The sequence below is a fragment of the Xenopus laevis genome, chromosome 2L (genome assembly GCF_017654675.1).
Source record: "Xenopus laevis strain J_2021 chromosome 2L, Xenopus_laevis_v10.1, whole genome shotgun sequence".
Classification (NCBI taxonomy): domain Eukaryota; kingdom Metazoa; phylum Chordata; class Amphibia; order Anura; family Pipidae; genus Xenopus; species Xenopus laevis.
Genome location: NC_054373.1, coordinates 169,000,054 through 169,024,736, shown reverse-complemented (window position 1 = coordinate 169,024,736; position 24,683 = coordinate 169,000,054). Strand labels below are relative to the sequence as shown.

The window sequence follows — 24,683 nt, the reverse complement described above, 5'->3', positions numbered from 1 at the left end:
ATTATTGTGTGTTTCCCAGCTCTCTCTTTTTATCTCTCTCTCTGTTACAAATCTCGGTCCTTTTAGTTCACACGTAAGAAGCAGAAGCGTCTCCTCCTGCTGGTGAGAGAAGAATTTTCCCATCATTTGAGGACTTGTTTACTGGAGGGAAACGAGCAGAACACAATGTCCCATGGCTGTTTGCTATATGTGTAGAAATCATGAAATAAGTGTTGTTCCTGTGCTATTGGCATGAGGCTTCTTAGAGTGACAGCAACACATGAAATGTGAGATTCTGGCATTTCTGTGGCCTGTATGTCAATAACACAGAGATCCTTATCCCAAGTATCAGTGAGGGTCATGCTACCTCGCTCTTTAAGTATCTATCACTTCTATATGGTTAATACATTATTGCCAAGAGCAGAATCAATATTTTGATGTAATTTTGTCTGAATTTAATCATTAATAACAGCTAACAACCTTCACTTCAAGATATATATACATTAATTATTAAACGCAGCTACATTTTAGTTCCTAACCATGAAAAAGTCTTCTTTTTTATTTCCCTAAAACTTCGATTTTTTTTAAATGTACAGGTATGGGACTCGTTATCCAGAAACCCCCCAATTAAGGAAAGGCCATCTGCCATAGACTCCATTTTATCCAAATCATCCAAATTTTTAAAAATGATTTCCTTTTTCTCTGTAATAATAAAACAGTACATTGTACTTGATCCCAACTAAGATATAATTAATCCTTATTGGAAGCAAGACCAGCCTATTGGGGTTATTTAATGTTTACATGTTTTTCTAGTAGACCTAAGGTATGGGGATCCAAATTATGGAAAAATCTGTTATCCAGAAAACCCAGGCCCCACGAATTCTGGACAACAGGTTCTGATACCTGTACTTAAGTCTGTACAAGACCATGCTTCTTGTACTACAATATTTCCACTCTGCCTGATGCTTTCATTCAGGTGATATTCCATGTTTCAATTATACTTTATTATTATTCTTTATTTATCCAGTGCTGACATATTCCATGGCACTTACTGAGATTATACAGGATCAGTCCGTGCCCCAGTGGATTTTACAATCTAAGGTCCCTATCACATTCATACACACCATGGGCTATTTTATCAGGAGCCAATTAATCTGCCTATAAGTCAGGGTCAGACTGGGCCAGCGGGACACTGGGAAAAAACCTGGTGGGCCCTGCTGACCCAGACAAGATCCCAACCTGCCCTCGGCCATCGGTCCCCAGCTGCCCTCCCTCCCCCAATCACAGCAGAAGTAAGTGAAAGGAGAATTCAACCCTAAAGTTAAAAAACCCCTACCCCCGTACCCTACATAGACCCCCCTCCCTCCTCCCCCCAGCCTAGCTGCCCCCCTAAGGCAAATGCCCTTAAGTAGTTACTTACCCCTCAGTGCAGATTCTGTCCAGTGGAGTTCACGGGCGCCATCTTCTTCTCTTTGGTAATCTTCGGAAAGTAAGTGCCGTATCACTGCATGCGCAGTTGGTGCAATATTCTGTTTCGTGACAACTGTGCAAACTCACAAAAATTGCAGAAGCGCCGGTCTCATTCTGAAGATTACCAAAGAGAAGCAGATGGTGCCTGTGAAATCCGCTGGACAGAATCTGCAAAGAGGGGTAAGTAAAGACTTAGGGGCATTTACCTGGGGCAACACTTAGGCTGGGGGGAGGAGGGAGGGGGGTCTATGTAGGGTAGGGGGGTAGGGTTTTTTAACTTTAGGGTTTAGTTCTCCTTTCACTTACTTTTGCTGTGATTGGGGGAGGGAGGGCAGCTGGGGACCGATGGCCGAGGGCAGGTTGGGATCTTGTCTGGGTCGGCGGGGCCCACCAGGTTTTTTCCCAGTGTCCCACTGGCCCAGTCTGACCCTGACTTATAGGCAGATTAATTGGCTCCTGATAAAATTGCCCATGTTGTGTATGAATGTGATAGGGACCTTAGATTGTAAGCTCCACTGGGGCACGGACTGATCCTGTATAATCTCTGTAAGTGACATGGAATGGGGAGGAAGAAGGGGCTGTTGGTGTGTGAACAGGCTGGCGGTCCCCAGAGGAGGTGTGAGGGCCCTGGGATAGGAGTCCCGGTGTGCCTCTTGCAAAGTATACCATGTTTATTATTCAGTAAACGCAAAAAAGGGGCACTCAAATATAAACAAAGATGCAGTTTACAGATATATAAATTACCAACTGAATTAGGCTGTAAGTTTTATGGGACACAAACCTTTTCCCTCTATCCTCCTATGTCTTTGTCAACACCTGGCACTTAGCATAATTTGATATACACATATTTATTCCTACATCTATACACACATTCACCCATTATTTATTCTTTTTTTTAAAAAAAAATAAAATGATTTATAACTTAGATGTGTCTTTCAACTGAAGTTTTGCTTTTGCAGAGTAATGAAAATAAAAGGAAAAAAAAAACTGGAGCTCGGCTTGATGCAATTCTGTTTCCCATCCACAGATGTGCTGATTGTGTGTTTACTTAAAGATTTCCTTACAAAAGGCACACATTTCTAAATTTTCTCTTCTCTGCCACAAACCATAATGTCCTGTGAAAGGAATAAGCAGGAATCATATTTACCATCCACTGACTCTGACTATTTTTTTATGACTCCAGGAGATGACTCATGGCTTCCAGGACTATAAAGAGAGCTCAGCCATACCATGAAACTTAGTATCTTGGAAAGTACTAAAGCCAATAATGGCCCCTTCATCCTTGTCAGTGCTTGTCCTATCTCTGAGCTTCGCTTATTGCCTCTCAGCCCCTGTTCCACAGGATGAAGACTCTGAACTGACACCAGGAGACCTACAGTTGGCTGAGGTAGCTTCACTATCTTAGACTCACCTTGTGTTTTTTTCAATGAAATGTTGTTAGATATTAAGAGACTTTACAAATGTTTTTCTATTCTTCTAGCATTACCTAAATCGGCTTTACAGTTCCTCATCTAACCCTGTGGGTATGCTGAGGATGAAGAATGTGAATAGCATAGAGACCAAGCTGAAGGAGATGCAGTCCTTCTTTGGTTTGGAGGTGACTGGGAAACTCAATGAAGATACCCTGGACATCATGAAACAGCCAAGATGTGGAGTCCCTGATGTTGGGCAATACAACTTCTTCCCAAGAAAACTGAAATGGCCAAGAAATAACTTGACATACAGGTAAGGAACAATAACAAGTGGTTCCGAAAATATATGAGAGTACATTTAGAGAAGATAAGCCATCACCATAGTCAGTTTTCATTCTTCCATCTAATACAGAATATGTCCAGTTTATTTCAAGTGCTTAGCTTAAACTATAATACAAGTGGCGTATACAGGCTGGTAACATGCAGATGAAGTTAAGGATATTACAACTACTTTAGATGGTGGAACTTGGTTTTGAGTTACTACTGAAATGGTGATCAACTTGATAGTAATGTTTACCACTACTTAATAGTATAGAGCAAGCTATCTGGTTAGCTTCCTTAATAAGAACAGGGAAAGAGGAGCACAGTTACTAATGGGGAGTGGGTAACTGCACTGGTGCAATTAATAGCTAAAAAGCCTCAATGAGTTCTGCCAGGGGGCAACAGACCTAATTTATAGAATGATCAGTGAGGGACATCCATTCTCAATGTTCATATATATGATACAGAGGATCATTTTGTCAGTGAGAAGGAGCATTGCTCCAGACATGGCAGAACCAAAATTTTCAGCATCATGGGAGATGCTAGGGGCTAAGCTGGCCTTCCCTGTTGTACATTGTTTTTAGGTCCTGCCATTATAAATACATCTACTCACATATGTTTGTCTTCTCCATACAAACAATATTTACGCATACTGACTTCCTCTCATGCTATTTACTGCACATATGCTAGCTTGATGATCCCCAACCAGTGGCTCATGAGAAACATGTTGCTCACCAACCCCTTGGATGTTGCTCCCAGTGGCCTCAAAGCAGGTGCTTATTTTTGAATTCTAGGCTTAGCGGCAAGTTTTGGTTGTATAAAAACAGGTGAACTTCAAAACTGGCCCATCTATATGCTGCCAGTCCACACAGCGGCAACAAAATAGCCAATTACAGCACTTATTAGGCACCCCAAGAAAGTTTTTCATACTTGCGTTGCTCCCCAATTACTTTTACTTTTGAATGTTGCTCACAGGTAAAAAAGGTGTGTTAGATACATACAATTTGATGGCAGAGAAGAAACAGATGGTCTGTCATATCTGCTCATTAAGTGCTTAGATCTTTGTATTTGCTTTATATTTTTCACATTTGTGTTTGATTTGATTTGTGTTTTGCAGGTAGGCTATTTATCATCTTATCCTATTAATATCTTTCTGTAGCAAGGCCTCTAAAGCTGAATGCAATATGCAAGGTGCAGTCTCATCAAAAATCTGCAATATAATTGTCAAATGCTGAAGGTTATGTATGCATGTGTATTGTAAATTTCTGTTTGTATAAATCTTATTGTGTGTGCAAATAAAAATTCAATTGAAAAATCTGCAATATTGCCTTTCTGTTTATGCTACTGCTGCCTCCTTTTGTTCAGTTTAGTATCCGGTTTATGTCCATGTTTTTATTACTTTAATGCCAGGGGCTTAACATAAGGTTTTCTTTTGGGTACAGGATTGTGAACTACACCCCAGATTTATCCACCAGTGAAGTCGATAGGGCCATCAAAAAAGCACTGAAGGTATGGAGTGATGTAACGCCACTGAACTTCACTAGGCTCCGCACTGGCACCGCTGACATCATGGTCTCTTTTGGCAAGAAAGGTAGGAAATAGGACTGCACTAATCAATCTGATCTGTTTTCCTTTCTTCATCCTGGAAATTTTATGGAATGTTATTTTTCATCACACAATTAATAAGGTCACAAAGTAAAACAAGTCACAAAGTAAAATGATTGCAACCTGCAGCAGCCAATCAGCAGACAGCATTTATTTATGAACTCTTTGGAACCAATCTTTTGCTTGGGCTCCGGAAGTTAGCACTTGTAGAACTCATTTTGCTTTCAAACAATTGGCTAGTAAATGCTACCTAGCCATCTCTTATTATATCATAAATAGACCCTCTGTCTGTAGAACATCACAAGAAGCTTGTCCACTAACCTTTTCTGTGTGGCTTAGAACATGGAGACTACTATCCATTTGATGGACCAGATGGTTTGCTGGCTCATGCCTTTCCACCTGGGGAAAAGCTTGGGGGTGACACTCACTTTGACGATGATGAGATGTTTTCTACGGACAATAAAGGTAACTTGCATCGGTTTAATTCAATTAAATATGTTTATTAAAGGGCAACTGAAGCCCTCAACAAAGGTGGCTTTCTTTAATTTATATAAAAGGCATATGGCAGCTATTTTTCTTTCCACTCTTCCCAACACCACAAGGATATTTTCCTTTACAGTGTTGTGTTAGCATTCCTGATATTTCCCCCATGTAATGTTTTTCACATGTTCTGAGAAGAAGAGAAGGTAGGAAATATGGGGGCATGGGCTAGTGGTGAGCATAAGCTGAATTTAAAGGGATTCTGTCATGATTTTTATGATGTAGTTTTTATTTCTAAATTACACAGTATACACTGCAAATAATTCACTGCACAATATAAAATTTAATTCCTGAACCAGCAAATACTTTTTTTTAGTTGTAATATTGGTGTGTAGGCAACATCTCAGGTCATTTTGCCTGGTCATGTGCTTCTGGCAGGCTGTTGTTTCTCCTACGCAATGTAACTGAATGTGTCCAGTGGGACCTGGATTTTACTATTGAGTGTTTTTCTTATATCTACCAGGCAGCTGTTATCTTGTGTTAGGGAGCTGCTATCTGGTTACCTTCCTATTGTTCTGTTGTTAGGCTGCTGGCTGGGGAGGGGTGATACTACTCCAACTTGCAGTACAGCAGTAAAGAGTGACTGAAGTTTGTCAGAGCACAAGTCACATGACTGGGGGCAGCTAAGAAACTGACAATATGTCTAGCCCCATGTCAGATTTAAAATTAAATATGAAAAAATCTATTTGTTCTTTTGAGAAATGGATTTCAGTGCAGACCAATAACTGACACATTTTGAAAAAAAATAACATTTTTCCCATGACAGTATCCCTTTAAGTTTATAGCTCTTATTTGAGAATAAAACTGTCCTTTAATTGTTTTTTTAGAACTTGCCCTCCTGAAAGAAACATAGTATCTGATGCTCATATCATGTGGGTGGTACTGTATTATCTTGCAGGATACAATCTCTTTGTTGTTGCTGCTCATGAGTTTGGCCATGCGTTGGGATTGGATCACTCCAGGGATCCTGGATCTCTGATGTTTCCAGTTTACACTTACACAGAAACAAGTCGATTTGTGCTTCCCGACGATGATGTGCAAGGAATTCAGGTTCTGTATGGTAAGTACAAAATTACAAGAGAAGTCACAGACGAGTGTAGCCTCTTTATGTCTTTCTGTCTACTTTTCTCATCAATTCAGAAAGAATAGTTTAGTTGCAGTTGCACTATACATTCCCCAACTTATCTTTGCTACTTTGAAAGTGGCATCTATCTCTGTAGGTTTCCAGTAGAGAGTTTATTGCTATCCTCCACTAAATGACTTCACCTTAATTGCACAGAGGACTCTGAATTCTCTGACATTGCAGCTGGCACACTTGGAAGTAAGGTGGACTTTGGCATAATGTGCCTATACCACAAGTATACCACAAACCACATTAAGGACAAGTGTAGACTTTTTTTTATGCCTGAAAATTTATTGCACGTCCCCATGTGTTCAGGAAAGGCCTGAAGACTGAAAGGAGCACTCAGCTGTATGAACTGCGGTGTTGACGCAATGTTATACAAGCAATGCAATGAGTTATAATAATTATTATTATCATTTTCAGGTCCTGGAAATAGAGATCCACATCCAAAACACCCTAAAACTCCAGAAAAATGTGATCCTGATCTAAGCATTGATGCTATCACGGAACTAAGAGGGGAAAAGATGATCTTTAAAGACAGGTGTGGAATTCTGCTTATACTCGGGCTACATAAAGAGTGTTTTATTTATAAAATGAACCAAGTATTTGATTCATGTATTGCATTAGCTATCTCTATCACCAACTACTGGATCAACTGGATAGTTCTGTTCTATATAGAAGAAGGCAAATGATAGGGCAGAACCTATTTCATGTATATATCGGTAATTTATTGCAGAGAATGTATTGTCTTTGACAACACACAGGGTTTTTTTGAATTTCATTGAAATATTTCTCCACTACTCATTTGCCTGAATGTGTAAAATATAAATAGATTTTCATCCACCTCTTTATCACTTCTAGGTTTTTCTGGCGGGTTCACCCACAGATGACAGATGCAGAACTTGTACTGATCAAGTCCTTTTGGCCCGAACTTCCCAATAAGCTTGATGCTGCCTATGAACACCCAGCCAAGGATTTGATCTACTTATTTAGAGGTCATTAGCTCATTCACTCAAATCTTTTACAATGATGATGTATTCTTAATCAATAGACAAGGCTAAAGTTATAGAAGATGAGGCCCCTGGTAATGCAGAATAGATAGGGCCTTTCCTAGAGGTTTAAATCATCAATGTCCAACCAAACACTTAAACTCAATGACAGCCTCCCACCAGTAGTAAACTCATAAATGGCTACAGGGTAATTTAGCCTTTCATATTTTATAGTTCAATATTTATTATAATTGTCTACTGGTTGGCCTAGTTCTGTAAACATTCTAATGTGAATATTGCTTACAGAAAAAAACAGCATTGATTTTAACCAAATACCTTCTTCTTAGGTAAAAAGTTTTGGGCTCTCAATGGATATGACATAGTGGAAGATTATCCCAAAAAACTCCATGAGCTTGGCTTTCCAAAGACTCTAAAGGCCATTGATGCGGCTGTGTATAATAAAGACACTGGGAAAACTTTCTTCTTCACTGAGGACAGTTATTGGAGGTATACTATCACAATATTTCCTACTTAATATTTGCTAAGTATAATAACACAAGGAGCTTCACCTACTTAAATTGCCAAAGTGGGGCTTGCTCCATTTATTTTAATAACCAGTGAGCCATCATGCATCATGTTTTTTTTTTCTCTTTTTCCTTGAATTAGTTTTGATGAAGAAGCCAGGACCTTGGATAAGGGTTTCCCGAGACTGATCTCAGAGGACTTCCCAGGAATAGGAGAGAAAGTAGATGCTGCTTATCAGAGAAATGGTAAATAATTTCACAATAATACTTTTTGTTATTCTGGGTGTTATGTATGTAAGAGGGTACAGTGCAAGTTTAACTCAACTGGGCATATCTATATTAACTATTTATAATCTTTTATTCCAAGCAAAAATAAGAAAGGCCAGAAGATAAATGTAAAGGTAACACTGACTTGGGGAGACAGGAAGGAAGTACCCTAAATAATCAATACAGTATTAAGTATGATCAGTGGTAGTTTGATCTATTTGGTTCAAAGCACCCTTTGAAGCCAAACATTTGGCCAGAGCAAAGCCTTAATTCTTAATTTTGATGAAAACCTTATGTATCAACCACAGCTGAAAGGAGTGTTCACCCCACATCTTGCTCTAACTGACTTCCAAGATGGTCTTGCCGGAATATCAAAGAGAGCAAATGAACATTTACCCCAAATCCCTAACTGCCATTGAGGCTAGACCCCCCATATCTAAGGCTCTTTAATGGGGCCAACCCCACAGTCTGGGAACCAGTTTGCTATACACTGACATTCTAAAAAAGGAGTGCCCATACTATAATAATGAGGGGTCTACTTTTAGTCATGATGCACCATTATGATCTACCTCTACAAAAAGCATTGTTACAATTCTGTTCCATGGAAAATAATACTTAAATATTGATTTTTGAGAAAGTGTATATTGCTATATTTAACAAACAACTATTTCTTATGTAACCTTAACATAATAAATATCAGAATGAAAAGAATGAAACAGAAGGGTGATTTAGACAAGCTGTTTGTTGACAGTGTCTTGAGATCTGCTGATCACCAGCTAAAGTTCTACTGGTAGATTCTGATCTACCTTTTGGGCAAGCCGTTCTAAATTCATTTTCAGTTTAATCAAGTTCTGTTGATTCCCAATTGGGAATTTAAATTGCTAGCTGGTTGCTAGGTTCCCCCATTTTAGAAACCAAAAATAACTTCTAGGCCTGCATGAAAAAGCTTGTGTTTATTTAATTTTGTTCTTTGATTCTAGGATATCTCTATTTCTTCAACGGAGCTCTGCAATTTGAATACAGCATCTGGAGCCAGAGAATAACACGCATCCTGAAAACCAACTTTGTGCTGATGTGCTGATCTTGAAAAAATAATTTATACAAATATATATATATCAGGCTGTTGAGCGGCCTCATTTTATGCAATTGACTACCGCACTGGTCTTCAACAAAGCTATGGGTTGGCTATTAAGGGGTGATATAGCGCAGGTTAGCTACAGAGTACAGTAACATATTCCTTTCTTCCTAATTTTTCCAGATTTCATATGGATGTTATTATTTATATATAACGCTACAAGTACCTACTGGTATTTATACATAACTATGTATCATCATGGAAGCTCACCTGTATATGTTTCAGCACATAGGGTAGTAAGAGAGTCATGGGACATCATATTAAAAGGAACAATGCAATTGGTTGCTCTCTGAACAACTGATTATTGTAACTAGGTGACTGGTCCGATATAGATTGATTCCTTCTAGCCGGAGTGACTTTGTTGTGGCAGTGAAACACAGCAAGACATTTACCTATTGGACATTGCCCTAAAGGGGTGTGTCATCTTTTTAAGAATTGTATTCCTTTTCAAATTCTATTCCATTGTCCTCTAATACTTTTTCCTTTGTTGACTATGGTGTGATGGGATGCTGCCCAAGGACATCCCCTGGAGCTGCACTAGATGGAGCATCCCATTACACCTCAGCCCACAATGGAAATAATAGCAGCTAAATCAATCTGAAGTAATCAAGTGTTGGTGCAGTTCACTTATCTAGCAGAAACTGTGGTGAGACATTCCTACAAATAAATATGTTACATATTATCAGTCCAGAATTAAGGCATCTTACGGTGTGCAGTCTAGATAGACTCATCTTCTGATTAGCAACTCCCCAAGTCTTGGTCCTCCTATTTATTGTCCTGGAATAGTAATGCTATCCTATAACGCAAGGGTCCCTAAACTTTTTTACCCATGAGCCACATTCAAATGTAAAAAAGAGTTGGGGAGCAACACAATCATGAGGAAGGTTCCTAGGATGCCAAATAAGGGCTATGATTGGCTATTTGGTAGCCCATATGAGGACTGGCAGCCTACAGAAGGTTTTTTTTGTTGGAATTCAAAAATAAGCACCTGCTTTGAGGCCACTGGGAGCAACATCCAAGGGGTTGGTGAGCAACAAGTTGCTGAGTCACTGGTTGGGGATCAGTGTTATAGAGAATCTACTAAGGGGCTTTCCACTTCTTCATTCTACAGATAATATACAAATAGATGTGTGTTTATGTTCACCTTTTTGGAGTTCTGTTCTTTTGGGTTAATATATAGGACTATATTTTTTTCAAGTATTTTAACTATTTATTATATGTGAGAGAGCAGTGCATTTCTAACAATGGAAAGACTTACAATCCTTGAAATCAAAACGTTCTATATTTTTCATAACATGATATTCAGCCAAACATTAAGGATAAATGCAGAGTCTGTAACAGCTGCATCCCTGGGAGCTGGGTTCTTTTTCTAAATCTAATGCCTTTTTCTACATGGTATATTTATTAAAAGGAATATCCAATAAACAAACAATGTCTGTTTTTCTTTTTCAAACAAATGATACATGCCTTGCCTGGATGGTAAATGGGGAGCTCCCATGTCTATGAGAGTTAATGCCGAGCAAAATGTTCTACCATGGAGTATAATAATTTGTCCTCTAGAGGTCGCTGCTTCCTTACATTTTGTAGTTAAGGTTAGACAGGTGCAGACAGTTCCAGTTCCAGTTGTAGAATAGCTCATGCTAATGGGGATTATTTACTATGATCCTGTAAACAAGTGCACCTAGCACTGGATTGAAAACGATACAGAAGTTACAGAATGGATAGGGGTTAAGGTTGCCACCTGTCCAGTTTCTACCCAGTTTTTGGAAGGGCTGTCCAGGTCAAAACTATCTGCCCAGTTTTCCAAATTAGAAAAACCACGCAGGACTCTTTGAGATTGATGTGGTGATCAGTCATAGCCCCCCCTACAACATCAATGGCCCCACCCCCTCTCCAGCCCCTGTGATGTCACCACTGCCCCTGTGATGTCACTTTGTCAGCTTGAAAAAGGTTGCTGTTCAATAAAGACGGTTTTATTACAATTTAGGAGTGCTGCAAATTACTATTGGATTTTGTCACTGCCTGCCCCCTGCCAGGAGTAAGGAGCTAGGAACCATAATAAGGGGGCTGGAGGGAGAAATGTTTACATGCTGCCCCCAATCTTCCCCTCATAAATATAGTGCTGTATTCATGGACCTGCGGCATTACAGAATGGTACAAGGCAGGAGCAAGTGTGCAGAAAACATGGTGGATTGCACCTCAATGTAAACCCAAATTAAGAGAATGCTTGCACTGGCAGATATATTAGATAGCTTCAATAAAAGGGGTTGGGTGGCTTTTTCGTATATAAGGAAATGCAGGGTTAGATCCTTGGACTGGTCCAATTGCCATCTTGGGGGAATATTTACTAAAGAGCAAAACGTTTTTTTTAGCGAAAATTCGGCAGAATGACAACAACAGTTTTGCTAAACACAATTGGCTAGCAAAAAAAGGTCAGCGAATTTTCGGTCACGCAAACTTTCGTTTTCGTTAATCCGCAAACTTTTAAAAGTTTAAAAGTTAAAAGTTGAAGCTCTTGCCACATTTGTTTTTTAGGGTGGGCTCATGGCCTAGGACAATAGAGGATCTCTTTTGTCTTTATTTTGCTTCCTTGGACATTTTCAATAAAAAGTGGCCACTTCCAGCAATTCCACCAAGGTCACTAATAAATACATACATATGACCTTTACAGTATATACCCACTATAAATTAAATTGACATAAACGTAAGTAAGAAACTTTCATACCAGTGTTCTTTGGAAGACAAAATTTAGCATTTTGATCGTCACAAAATAACATTGGACGTAGTTGTGTGAAGTATGGCGAAGTTTCCTGAAGCAAAAAATTCAGAAAGAGAATATGCCTCTTGGAGTCAGTTAGGAATCTTCCCCCCTTCAAAGCAAATTAGGCTTCAGAAGCCTTTTTTTTTGCCTTCCTCTGGATCAACTAGCAGTTAGGCAGGTTTAATATTAAAATAAAAGGTTGAACTTGATGGACGTCTGTAGTGATGGGTGGCATGGCATGGATTCGCAGCTAAATTTACGCTTTGCCAAATGTTTCCGCGAATCTGCGGCAAAAATTTGGTGGCGAAAAGTTTGCCGTGACAAATTTTTTTCTGCATATTTCACATTCAGCAGCACAATGCGGAAATCCGCTGCATCAAAGTTTTCGCATGCACTTATCTATATAACCCTGCAATGTGCCTCTATCTGGGATACACAGGGTTGGACTGGGCCAGCGGGACACCGGGAAAAAACTCTGTGGGCCCTGGCCCTAACATGCCCTTGAAGGGCCAGACCTGCTTCCCAGCTGTCGCCCCCTGAGGATACAGTATGAGCCCCCAAGGAAACCAAAAGATCAGCTCTATACACAGATGACCTGTTTACAACACAGAATTAAAGCTGGCCATAGATGCAAAGATCCAATCCTTTGAATCCTTCGAATCCTTGAACGATCAGACTTCCCTATCTCCCAGGGCCGGAACTAGGGGTAGGCAGAGTTGGCACGTGCCTAGGGCGCAAAGCTGGGGGGGGCGCCAGGCACGTACCTGCTCTGTTGCCTACCCCATGTCCGGTCCTCTCACTTCCCGTCTTCCTGCGGGCGATTGATGCTTCTGCGCATGTGCGCACATCAATTGACGCTTCTGCGCATGCGCGCCGGCGTTAACGCGCGCATGCGCGCCGGCGTCAACTTGCGCATGCGTGCCGGCGTCAACTTGTGCATGCGCGCCGGCGCCAACTTGCGCATGCGCGCACACAGCCGGCGCAGCGTCGCCCCAGGTTGCCTAGGGCGCCCACCCAGTGCGGCCCGGCTCTGCTATCTCCCGACCTGCCACTAACCATTCCAATCAAATAAAGTAGTAAAAGAACAGATCAGCCGATGTTCTGCCCCTGACAGCAATCGTACGAACGTTATGTCCGACAAAAGCTAGTGACAGTCTCCCACTGAAAATCGTATGATCGGCAATTCACGCAGAGATATTATTGGCAGCCGACAGAAATCTTTTAACCTGTCCGATCGACCAAACGACTGATCTCCGCCGGACGAAAAATGTCGGGACTCTCCACACACGGTCCGAAAATCGTACCAATCCTTGATTCGTACAATCGGATCTTTGTGTCTATGGCCAGCTTAAGGCAATCCATATATACATACATATATTCAGTTCTCGGAAGAATTTCACTTTAAAACCCAGATGATTGCCAAAAAAAACAAAAGAAATAAAAGATTCAGCAAATGAAAAGGTCATTTGTTTTTCCATGACTGAATAATTTCTCCAGCATTTAACATATTTCTTCCTAATAAAACAAGATAAGATATTATTATATCTGTGTTTTATGTTCAGACTAAATCTTGAGAATTACTTTAATGTCCCACAAATTGGCCCTGTGAAATAGTCTGCCTGATACGGTTCCACTGAACAAACACAAAATGACGCTGCCCTCCATTAACCTCTGGATCCTCAGAGTCAGCATTTGGGTGATTCGGTGGTTAACAGGCACAATTTGGTATAACAGTGGCACACGGTGAGATCATTGCTGTAAAACAAATCCAAGGTATGATTTAAAGGGGCAGTATGCCCACTTGTTCAGCAGATTTTGTACTGAACATCCCTTACGCCTATTGTTTTAACTATAAAAAACTAATTACAAAAGTGCTTTAAGCAATAAAAGAAATCTCTGATTTCCGATATTACTCAGCTTTTTTCAGCATGGCATTTTTTGTTTATCCACATAGTCACAAATCAGATTCCAGTATATGGAAGTTACTGCAGTAGTCTCTGCTACATCTACAGTTGCCAGAAAAAAACGAATACCCAGGCTGATGGTTAGGGTTGCCACCTTTTCTTGAAAAAAATATCAGCCTTCCTATATTTTCAAGCATTTCCCATATTAATAACAATGGGATCAAGCTTAATTTTTACCGGCCAGGCCAGTAAAATACCGGGCAGGTGGCAACCCTACTGATGGTCGATCTGAGTGTGGCCAGGCCTTTGATATTTACAGAGTAAGATATTGGCAAACATGTTGCATTTAAAGTGTAGTTCACCTTTAACTTAACTTTTAGTATGTTATAGAATGGTCCTTCCTAAGCAACTTTTCCATTGGCCTTCATTTTTTCATAGTTTTTGAATTATTTGCCTTCTTTTTCCAACACTTTCCAGCTTTCATATATGGGCCACGGATCCCATCTAAAAACAAATGTCTACAAAGTTATTGTTATTGCTACTTTTTATTACTCATCTTTCTATTCAGGCCTCTCCTATTCATATACCAGTCTCTTATCAATGTATGGTTGCTAAAGTAATTTGGACCCTAGCAGCCAGACTGCTGAAATTGCAAACTGGAGAGCTGCTGAATAAAAAGCTAAATTACCCCAAAAAAAACATAAATAATAAAAACCCAATTGCAAATTGTCTCAGACTATCATTCTCTACATTATACTTATAGTTAATTTAAAGGTGAACAACCCCTTTAATGCATTGGGAAAACAAACTCGTTTTATATGCATATTGCTCAAACTGATATTTTATACTGCATGGGAATAAAATGTAAAAGCGTTATGGTTAGGAACCACGCATTTTGCTAATAAAAGATACATTATTTAATTCATAGAGTTAGTGAACATAGTCATAGAAGAAAGGTTTGCTCATCGATAAATAGACAAGAAGATAGAATGAGCACAAGGTGGCGCTCTATGCACCATTAATACAACATAAGAAGGCATTATTGAATGTGAATTTTTATTATTTATCCTATAGGAAAATTGTGCCCCAGAGACACACAGATTTCTGATAAAAAGATATACAGTCTGTATCTACTCTGGCTGTTGGTCACTTTTTTCCCCACATTGGGAAGTAATACTCGGTGATAGTCTATAAACAGCAGGTACACACAGTAGCCGGGATGTATAATTTTATTGTGTGCATGAGAGGGATTTATTTCAACCTTCTTATCTCTTCTCCGGCAGAGCAAACAGTAATATCACAACTCCATAAAGGAGTGCCGCATAATGACACTGTTCACTCATACCTCCCAACTGTCCTGTTTTTAGAGGGACAGTCCCTTTTTTGACAGGTAAAACCCGCAGTCCCTCGTTTGTACTGGAAAGTCCCCATTTTCTCTGCACTGAACAGGCAGAAAAAGAAACAACGTTTCTAACTTAATTGGCTTTTGGCAGAGAGCTCGGAACAGCCACAGCTGCAGATAAGATACTTTTCTAACAATTTTGAGATAAGCAAATGAGTAATTGTAACAATATAAGATAACAGGTCTCTTGGGAGGAGTTAGATTCACAGCTTAAAGGGCAATTCACCTTCATTTGCAAAACTGTAATTAAAAAAAAAAAAACACAGAAAAAATATAACTTTCATAACCTGCTGAATAAATATGGTAATTAGGGGATGTTGCCACAAAAATGAGCGTGGTAAAAAATATTGCTGCACCCTCTTTTTATCTCTGTATTACCTCTGTATTTTGTATACTAAACATAAACATGACATTACTGCACCTCAAGCCTAATAAACGAAATAATTTATGCTTTCAAAGTTGGCCACAGGGGGTCACCATATTGTAACTTTGTTATACATCTTTGCAAGACTAAGACTGTGCACATGCTCAGTGTGGTCTGGGCTTCAGTTGGGAGGTTAAGCTTAGGGATCCTCATCAATTATCAAAACAGCACAAGTCAAATAATATCTGCCAGAAGCTGATACAGCAAGACTGATTAATATTCAGAATATACAGACTGCACTGGGTCCTGTGTTGTCATGTAATCTAATGTGGATTTTATAGTTTTTGTATTGTTTAATACAAACTTTCTCCATCTCTGCAGAACCAGTGGCACTCAGTCTCATACTGCCCTAGTGCATTATGTATGCCCGAGCCTCCATCCTCTAAAGAATTGCATGACAGTGTGCTCCCGGCACATGCGCCGGGAAATTCCTCCCTGCCCTGCCACCTGCAATAAAACGTATCATGGCTCAGAAGGGCACCCCCAGTAGTTATGCCACTGCTCAGTTCTTCTTGCTTCCCAAAGTTGCGCCTACTAACTTAGAGGAACCCTGAAGCCATCACCAGCTCCAGACCAGGTAGTAGCTCTAGGGTTCCCTCAGCTGTGCTTCAACAGGTACATCTAAAAGATCTGATGCACATGTCGCTCTCACGCAGAACACTGGAAATGATACTAACTTGACTTGGAAAACTTTCAGTGCAATTGTGTCCAAGTTACAGTGAAGTTGGAGTGAATTTACATTCGTTTTGATACATCGACAGCACTCCTCCCTTGCGATACTGCACTATGGGAAAAAAACATGGTGATTGAGCTTGGGATTGCACTTTGTTCACTAAACATGCAGACGCTATGATTCTTATTATACTCACTGGAAAGATTTCTGAGGGTGCAGGGGAAAAGGTGCCTCAGCGGGTGGTTGGAGAAACAGCAGATCACAGTGGCCTGAGAGTGGGCGGGGGGCACAAAGACAAATCTCACAGACCATGTTCATACATAAGATGTTGGTCTCTGAAGTTGGGTTATCAGACCTGGTTGGCATCAGTATTGCAGTTCATCAGTTGGGTTGTGGTCAGGGCTTTTTGCAGGACATTTAAGTTCTTCCACTCCATTAGCAGGAAACCAGCATGGACCTCACATTGTCCATAATGGCAATATGGTGCTGAAACAAGGGTCTTGTCAGTTGTCATGAATGTAACTGTGCAATAGAGTGACACCTATGGGGTTATTTACTAAACCTCGATTTTTTCTGAATCTGAAAATTTCAGACCTGTTGAGGCCATGTATAAGTCTCCCTATCCCAAGTTGAAGATATCTTGGTTTGCGCTGGGATTAGCCTGAATATCGAAAAATTTTATTGAGTTTTTTACCGATCCCATTAATCTGAGTTAATTTATTAATAAACAAGGCAAAATCAGGGATAGGATTGTGGTTAAGCTTTTTTTCTTTAAATTATTATTTAAATTCAATTTTACTAAATAACCCCCTGCTGTTTGTCAGTAATGATAGGTTTAGCTTAAAGGGGTGGTTCACCTTTAAGTTAACTGTTTCTATGTTATAGAGTGGCTAATTATAAGGAACTTTTCATCTGGTCTTCATTATTTATTTTTTAGAGTTTTGAATTATTTGCCTTTTTCTGACTCTTTCCGGCTTTCAAATCAGGGTCACTGACCCCCATCTAAAAGTCTTTCTATTCAGTACCATTCACATTCCAGTCTCTTTTTCAATTAATTGCAAGTTTGCTAGGGTAATTAGGACCCTAGCAACTGGATGGCTGAAACTGCAAACAGGAGAGCTGCTGAATAAAAAGCTCAAAAACCACAAATAATAAAAAATGAAAACCAATTGGAAATAGTCCCAGAATATCACTCTCTACATCATACTAAAAGGTAACTTAAAGGTGAACAACCCCTTTAAAAAGGCTTTCCTATAAATAGAAGGGGCACCCCCATACTCTTGTGCATGTAATACTGGTTAACAAAGGTTTGCGTTACTTTAAGTACTTCTTAAGGCTGATAGTATAATTTAACTAATACTTGAACAGACCCTTTTCATTAAGTTTGGAGGCAAATCCAGAGCAGAGCTTGAGAGTATATCATTTCTGCTGCTAATGTTTATACTTGTAGATTTTTTTTCCAGTTGTAAATGTCTGAGTAGTCTAAAATTGTGGATTTAATTTCCCATTTCCTCTAGAGCATCACAGATGTGTGTGGCTTTGACTAATCCTCCTCTGCTCTTAATATTCATTTGGCATCACATGCTTCACAGAACCCGACTCAATTCCCAGCACCACTGACTTACTAAACATCCCGGAAATACAAATAGGAAAAGCCCCAAGATTTGTTTGGTAGGGGTTTTTTTGCTTTTACATATACGTAAAATTGGTCAGGAGGAGAATATTCTTTACATTTATCCCATGGTGCTCAAAAAGTTTTAGCGTTGAAGCAATAGACTGAACTTTGGTCTTGTTCAGAGGGATAAACAATTCTACAAAGGCAAACATGTAAGTGGCTGCCATTGAATTCCTTTTCATTTCTGTTGGCCACAGCTGGGGCCACTAAGGTTCTTCCTCATGTGTGTAGCAAGTGCTATAGACCAGAGGTCCCCAATCTTTTTTACCCATGAGTCACATTCAAATGTAAAAAGAGTTGAGGAGTATCACAAGTGTTGGGACCCATAAGAGTAATTGCTCTTATGGATTCATTCCCTGCCAGTGCCTCCTTTCCCTGTTGTTGGGTTAAACTCCATGTAACATATTCTACATTATTTGCATACACTTTCCATTGGTTGGTTCTGGGTTGTTACCACTTGTTGCAGTGCTGTAAAAAAAGTGCTTTGCAGGGGAAGGTCCTTCCTCTTTGGCTTGCAGTAGTTGACCTGGGCAATTGTTTCACTGAGCCTGGAGTCAACAAGGCCCCAGAAGTGTTAGGCCCTAAAGGGACAACCCTTTTAGTGAACACAGGGGACCCAGTAAATGAGGTGAAGCCAGTGTATAGGATATCCCTTTTCATAGCACTTTCTAGTGAGAGTGAGTCAGAGAGGCTTAGCTAGTAAGAGCAGCTCAAGCTCCACCAAATAGGATAGAAGGGAGTAGCTCTCTCCCCAGGCTTTGCTTTGCCTGTAGTGAAGGGACCACAGTACCAACAAGGAAATCAGGCTATGTTCTAACCCTGTTCCACGTGTGCTGTATGGGATCCAGGCCACACGAGGTACTGAAACCCTGGAAGGTGATCCTATCAATTCCCCGTGCTACGTATCTCTACTATGGTGCCTTTCCATGCTGTGTCTGCTTCACCTTTGAAAGTACCTGACATGTACTGTAATCTAACTTAGTTGTGAGTATTGTAACCCTGTGGCACTTTGTACCTGAATAAAGCCTGATCTGTTTGCAAAGAACCCCTGGCGTCCAACATCTGTTATTTTACATATTTGGCAGTAGTGAGTTGTAGTTCAACAACATAAATACGTGTAATTTCCATGTAGCGAAAGACCATCCTGGTGAGGGTTGTGTGTAGCCCATGCTCTATCACACTAGTATTAGACAATACATTTGTAGCCTTACAGAGCATTTGTTTTTTTTTAAAAGCTGGAAAGAGTCAGAAGGAGAAGGCAAATAATTCATAAACTTTAAAAAATAAATAGAATAAGTGAAAAGTTGCTTAGAACTGGTCACATTCTGTATCGTATGAAAAGGTAACGTAAAGGTGAATCACTGTACATCACTTAGGATCCATCTGTTCCACTGTAAGAACTTCTACAATACATTTTCATTTCTATTATTATTATTACAGGTATGGGATCCGATATCCGGAAAACCATTATACAGAAAGCTCAGAACTTTGTACACCATAGACTTCATTTCATCCAAATAATCCAGATTTTTTAAAATTATTTCCTTTTTCTTTGTAAAAATAAACACTATCTTGTACTAAGATACAATTAATCTTTACTTGAAGCAAAACCAGCCTCTTGTGTTTTTTTTTTAATGTTTAAGGGGGTTCTTTATCAAAGTCCGAATTTATCTCAATATTTTCTGAAAAAAACTCTGACCAAATCCGCAATTTTTTTGTCTTATTTATTAATACACTTTCCCGAAAATTTTATTTGCAGGAAAAAATCAGAATAAATCGTTAAAAATTAAGATTTTCATAATTTTTCATCCGATTTTAGCGTTTTTTTCACATGAAAACTCAGAATTTTGGCCGAAAACTCAGAAAACTTTGGGGTATTGCCAAAAACCGAGCGCACATCAAAAAATCATTGGGACTTCTCCCATTGACTTATATGCAACCTCGAGATGCTGGATTTTCTGATTCGGACTTTTCCATCCTCGAGGTTTAATAAATTCAAAAAAATTCGTGATTTTTTTAAAAGTCCGATTTTATATAACAAAATCACAAATTTTTAGTGATTTTTGCATTCAGAGTTTAGTAAATAACCCCCTAAATGTTTTTGTAGTAGACAGTTTGAAGATGCAAATTACAGAAGATCCATTATCCGGAAAATCCCAAGTCTTGAGCATTCTGGATAACAGGTCCCATACCTGTATTGTTATTCTAATACACATTACGGGGCAGATTTATCAAGGGTCGAATTTCGAAGTAGAAAATACTTCGAAATTCGACCATCGAATTGAAAAACTTCTACTTCGAATATCGAAGTCAAAGCATTTTTAAGCAAAATTGGCCATCCTGCGATCGAAGTAAAGAATCGAACGATTCGAAGGATTTCAGCGATCGATCGAAGGATTTTATGTCGACCTCTAAAGACTTAGAAAAATGTTGTCGAAAGTCCCCATAGGCTAACATAGGACTTCGGCAGGTTTAATTTGGCGAAGTATTGAAGTCGAAGTTTTTTTAAAAAGACAGTACTTCGATTATCGAATGATCGAATATTCAAACTATTTTACTTCGAATCGAAGTCGAAGTCGTAGTATCCTATTCAATGTTCGAAGTATCCAAAAAATTACTTTGAATTTCAAATTTTTTTACTTTGAAAATTTCCCTTGATAAATCTGCCCCTACATGTTGGAAAGTATCAATTATTTTTCAAATAAGGGAATCCAAGCTTTACTTCCTTTTGAACTGTGTATTATAGTCAGACGTATAACCAATATTATTATATGATCGTGTATAACCAATATATAGTAAAATATGACGAATACACGTGCGGTACTTAAAGGAGCTTTCTTTTGGCACAAAATATATTAAAGCCTTCAACAGTGCAATTACATAAAGAGAAGAGAAAAGCAAACACGATTATGAGTCTTGTATTTAGAGAGATTAATAGAAGGTACATACGTAGGTAAGTGCAAATAATATCTGTATTTCGGGATTATTTGTGCAGCTTTAATGTAATATTTCTTCCCTACAGCATGTTTCTTTTGACTTATTATTTGTTTTATTCTTTCTTTCATTCTGGTATCCTTAGGCTTACAATTACCTTACAATTCTTGTTGTGCAGTCATCAGAGGGTGCGGCATTAAAAGCAATCCATGCTTACACTAATAGCAGCTTTTCTTGCCATTATTACTCATATCTAAATAAGTGGAAGGGCCAAAAGGTAAAAAAGATATGTCTGGATTTGCAGAAGTTGTGGCCAAGCCAAAAATTACTGACTGATAAAATTAAGAATCAGTGTTTCTGACTGTGACACCCAGACACCTTTCATTAAGACTGGAGAGAAAGTGATATGGGTGCGAGTGCAATAATGTAGGGATTGTTCCTTCCATGGGATGTTACCGGTTAAATACTGTAGAAGAGATGTATCTATATTTTTATTGAAATGATGTAGTACAGGTATGGGACCTGTTATCCAGAATGCTTAGAACCTGGGGTTTTCCGGATAATGAATCTTTCAACATATTGGGGTCTTCATACCTTAAATATACTAGAAAATCATTTAATTATTAAATAAACCCAAATAGGCTGGTTTTGCTTCCAATAAGGATTAATTATATCTTAGTCGGGATCAAGTACAAGGTACTGTTTTATTATTACACAGAAAAAGGAAATTACAGAGAAAAAGGAAATTGTTTTTTAAAATGTGGATGATTTGGAGACAACCTTCACGTAATTTGTGGGATAACGGGTTTCTGGATAACGGATCCCATACCTGTATAATGACATTAACACCCAAAATGTCATCTGTTCTGTTTACTTTTCATAGAACCCTTAGCTATGCATTTCAATGGGAAAGCTATAGTTCTTCCCCACACAAATGTATTCATTTATGGACAAACACTAAATGTATAACTTCTAAATGGGTTAACCATAGTTTTCGAAATTCAAAGTTTTTTTTACTTCGAATCCTTCGCTCGAGCTTAGTAAATGTGCCCCTTAATGATTCTAACTGGGGAAAAAAACACATATTTTTAGTGTCAGAAACAGATAATCACACCAGTGACGACACAGACATAAGCAGATACCTATCATCCTGCCTTACTGGATGCCCCTGGCAAAATAACCTTATCTTGGGAAAGACTGGAAATTACTGCATCCGCACAAATAGCAATGGCTAAAGGCAAAGCATACAAACAGCATGACAAACGATCTGCCCAGTTAACTCCATGAACAAACAAGAGAACATAAGTGGGAATTTCCACTTGAAAAAGCAAGACATGGACAACTGAAGACAGAAGCAAAAGAACTAAAAGGGAAGAAGGAGGCAAAAGGACAGCAAGAAGAAGAGACAAATAAGGCAGAAACATCTTAGGAGATGGGTGAAAGTGTTCGGACTGATATAGTCAGTGAAACAATGAAGATTAAAAAAAAGAAATGAGAAAGAGGAAAAATTGGGGATAGAGAAGAAATTCCTAATTTGAGGATCAAAGAAGATTTAGGTTCTCATTTACTATCATTTACAGTCTTGAGAGCAGTAGCCACCAACTGGGAATTCATGTTTAAGCCAGTGAGTCCCAACCAGTGGCTCAGGGGTGCGTTTACTAAAGTGCGGTAAACTTGACTTTAAGGGGTCCGTTTACTAAAGCGCGGTAAAAATATGCGCACAAAATATAGACAAATTTGTCGCCAAATATGTTTTCTGCAGTTACTAACCTGCGGTAAATATAAATTTGCTAAATTTTCTTGCGCAAAAATATGTTTTCGCCAGTTAGCACATTCCCTGAAAATAACGCTACGTACACATTAAGGCCTGGTTTACGAAACAGCGAAATGTGCAAAAGACAAAATTTACGTAACAAAAATTCGCATCGCTGTTTAGTAAACTTTGGGGCAAATTCACTAAGCGCCGAAGCGCCTAATGCTAGCATCAATTCGCTAGCGTTGGGCATTTTCGTTGCTTCACAAATTCACTAACGAACGCTGGCGTAACTTCGCTAGTGTAACTTCATACCCTTACGCCTGGCGAATTTTCGCAACGGACGTAACTACGCAAATTCACTAACGCGCACATTGTTCTGAACGCTACCTTTTACGCTAGACTTCCTTGGCCACCTCAGACGTGGCGAAGCGCAATAGAGTAGATAGGGATTTCTTTAAAAAAAGTTAAAAAATTTTCTAAGACCCAAAAAACGCTGGCGTTTTTTCTACATTATGGGTGATAGGCTGAAAAAGATCAAAAACATTTTTGGGGCTCCCCTTCTTCCCCCCTACATTTCCTGACTCATGGCAACTTAACTATACAGTGGGCACATGTGTAGGGCAAAATAACAATTTTATTTGATGTTTTGAAGGTTTCCCAGGCATTTGTAGTGCTGATACATATTCCTCCATTGAAATTTGAATTTGGCGCCGTATGCAAATTAACCATCGCTAGCGTAACTTCGCTTTGCTTAGCAAATCAACGCTAGCGCAACTTCGCATCCTTACGCTACCCCTGAGCGCAACTTCGGATTTTAGTGAATTTGCGGAGCACTTGCGAAACTACGCCTGGCGAAGTGCGCCAAAGTAACGCCTGACGCAACTACGAATCTTAGTGAATGTCCCACTTAGTCGCTGCAAATATTCTTTAGTAAACGGACCCCTAAGTTTCCGCATGTTATTGATGCAAATATTTTTCCGCCAGAATATTCGCAGTGACTACGTTTACTAAACAGCGATGCGCTCATAAGTCATTGCGATCACTTGCGGTAACTACGTTAGCGAACCGGCTTACGTTAGCAGTAATTTTAGCGAGTTGCGAATTTTCTGGCGACAAATTACGTTTTCGCGAATATTTATGCTATAAAATAGTCTTGTTTTATTGCGGTTATTATGGCAATTTTTACTGTGACATTTATGGCCAGAAATGCATCTTCAAAACTCATAAACTTTATTGACTGATGATTATACCATCCAACAACATCACCAGAGTAACACCAATCAAACATGTCTGCATCATATAAACCCTTCTGCCAATAGAATCATAGGAACAAGAAATGATACCAGTCAATCTCTTTGCTTCATAGAAATGCACAGTTTAATGTCGCTGCCAATAATACGACTCTGAGCTGCTGTTGCAACAGATAGAAGCAGAAGCCTAGCTACAGATCTATCTCCTGTCAGCAAAGAATGATGGGTAAAAAAAAAAAGTATTTGGCTTATTTCCTGCCCCTTGAGATTTTTCTGGCGAAAAAATAATTTTACACCACTACGGTAAAAGTTTGCGAATATTCTTGCGTAAATTTTGTCTTTTGCACATTTTGCTGTTTAGTAAACCAGGCATGTACTTAGCGATATTTTCAGCGAATGTGATAACTGGCGAACACATATTCTTGCGCAAGAAAATTCACAAACTTATATTTACCACAGGTTAGTAAACTGGCGAAAACATATTCGGCAATAAATTTGTCTGTATTTTGTGCGCACATTTTTACCACACTTTAGTAAAC

General features: G+C 39.2%; 1 protein-coding gene across 1 annotated transcript; it reads left to right on the top strand.

Annotated features, from left to right (window-relative positions):
- Positions 1 to 2,680: 2,680 nt before the first annotated feature.
- mmp13l.L (matrix metallopeptidase 13 (collagenase 3) like L homeolog) lies at positions 2,681 to 10,869 on the top strand. The gene is made up of 10 exons (XM_018247760.2): positions 2,681 to 2,836; positions 2,930 to 3,174; positions 4,625 to 4,773; positions 5,127 to 5,252; positions 6,226 to 6,387; positions 6,874 to 6,991; positions 7,312 to 7,445; positions 7,787 to 7,946; positions 8,106 to 8,209; positions 9,211 to 10,869. Exons 1-10 carry the CDS (start codon positions 2,717 to 2,719, stop codon positions 9,309 to 9,311), a joined length of 1,419 nt encoding a protein of 472 aa, XP_018103249.1. The 5' UTR covers positions 2,681 to 2,716; the 3' UTR covers positions 9,312 to 10,869.
- Positions 10,870 to 24,683: the final 13,814 nt, after the last annotated feature.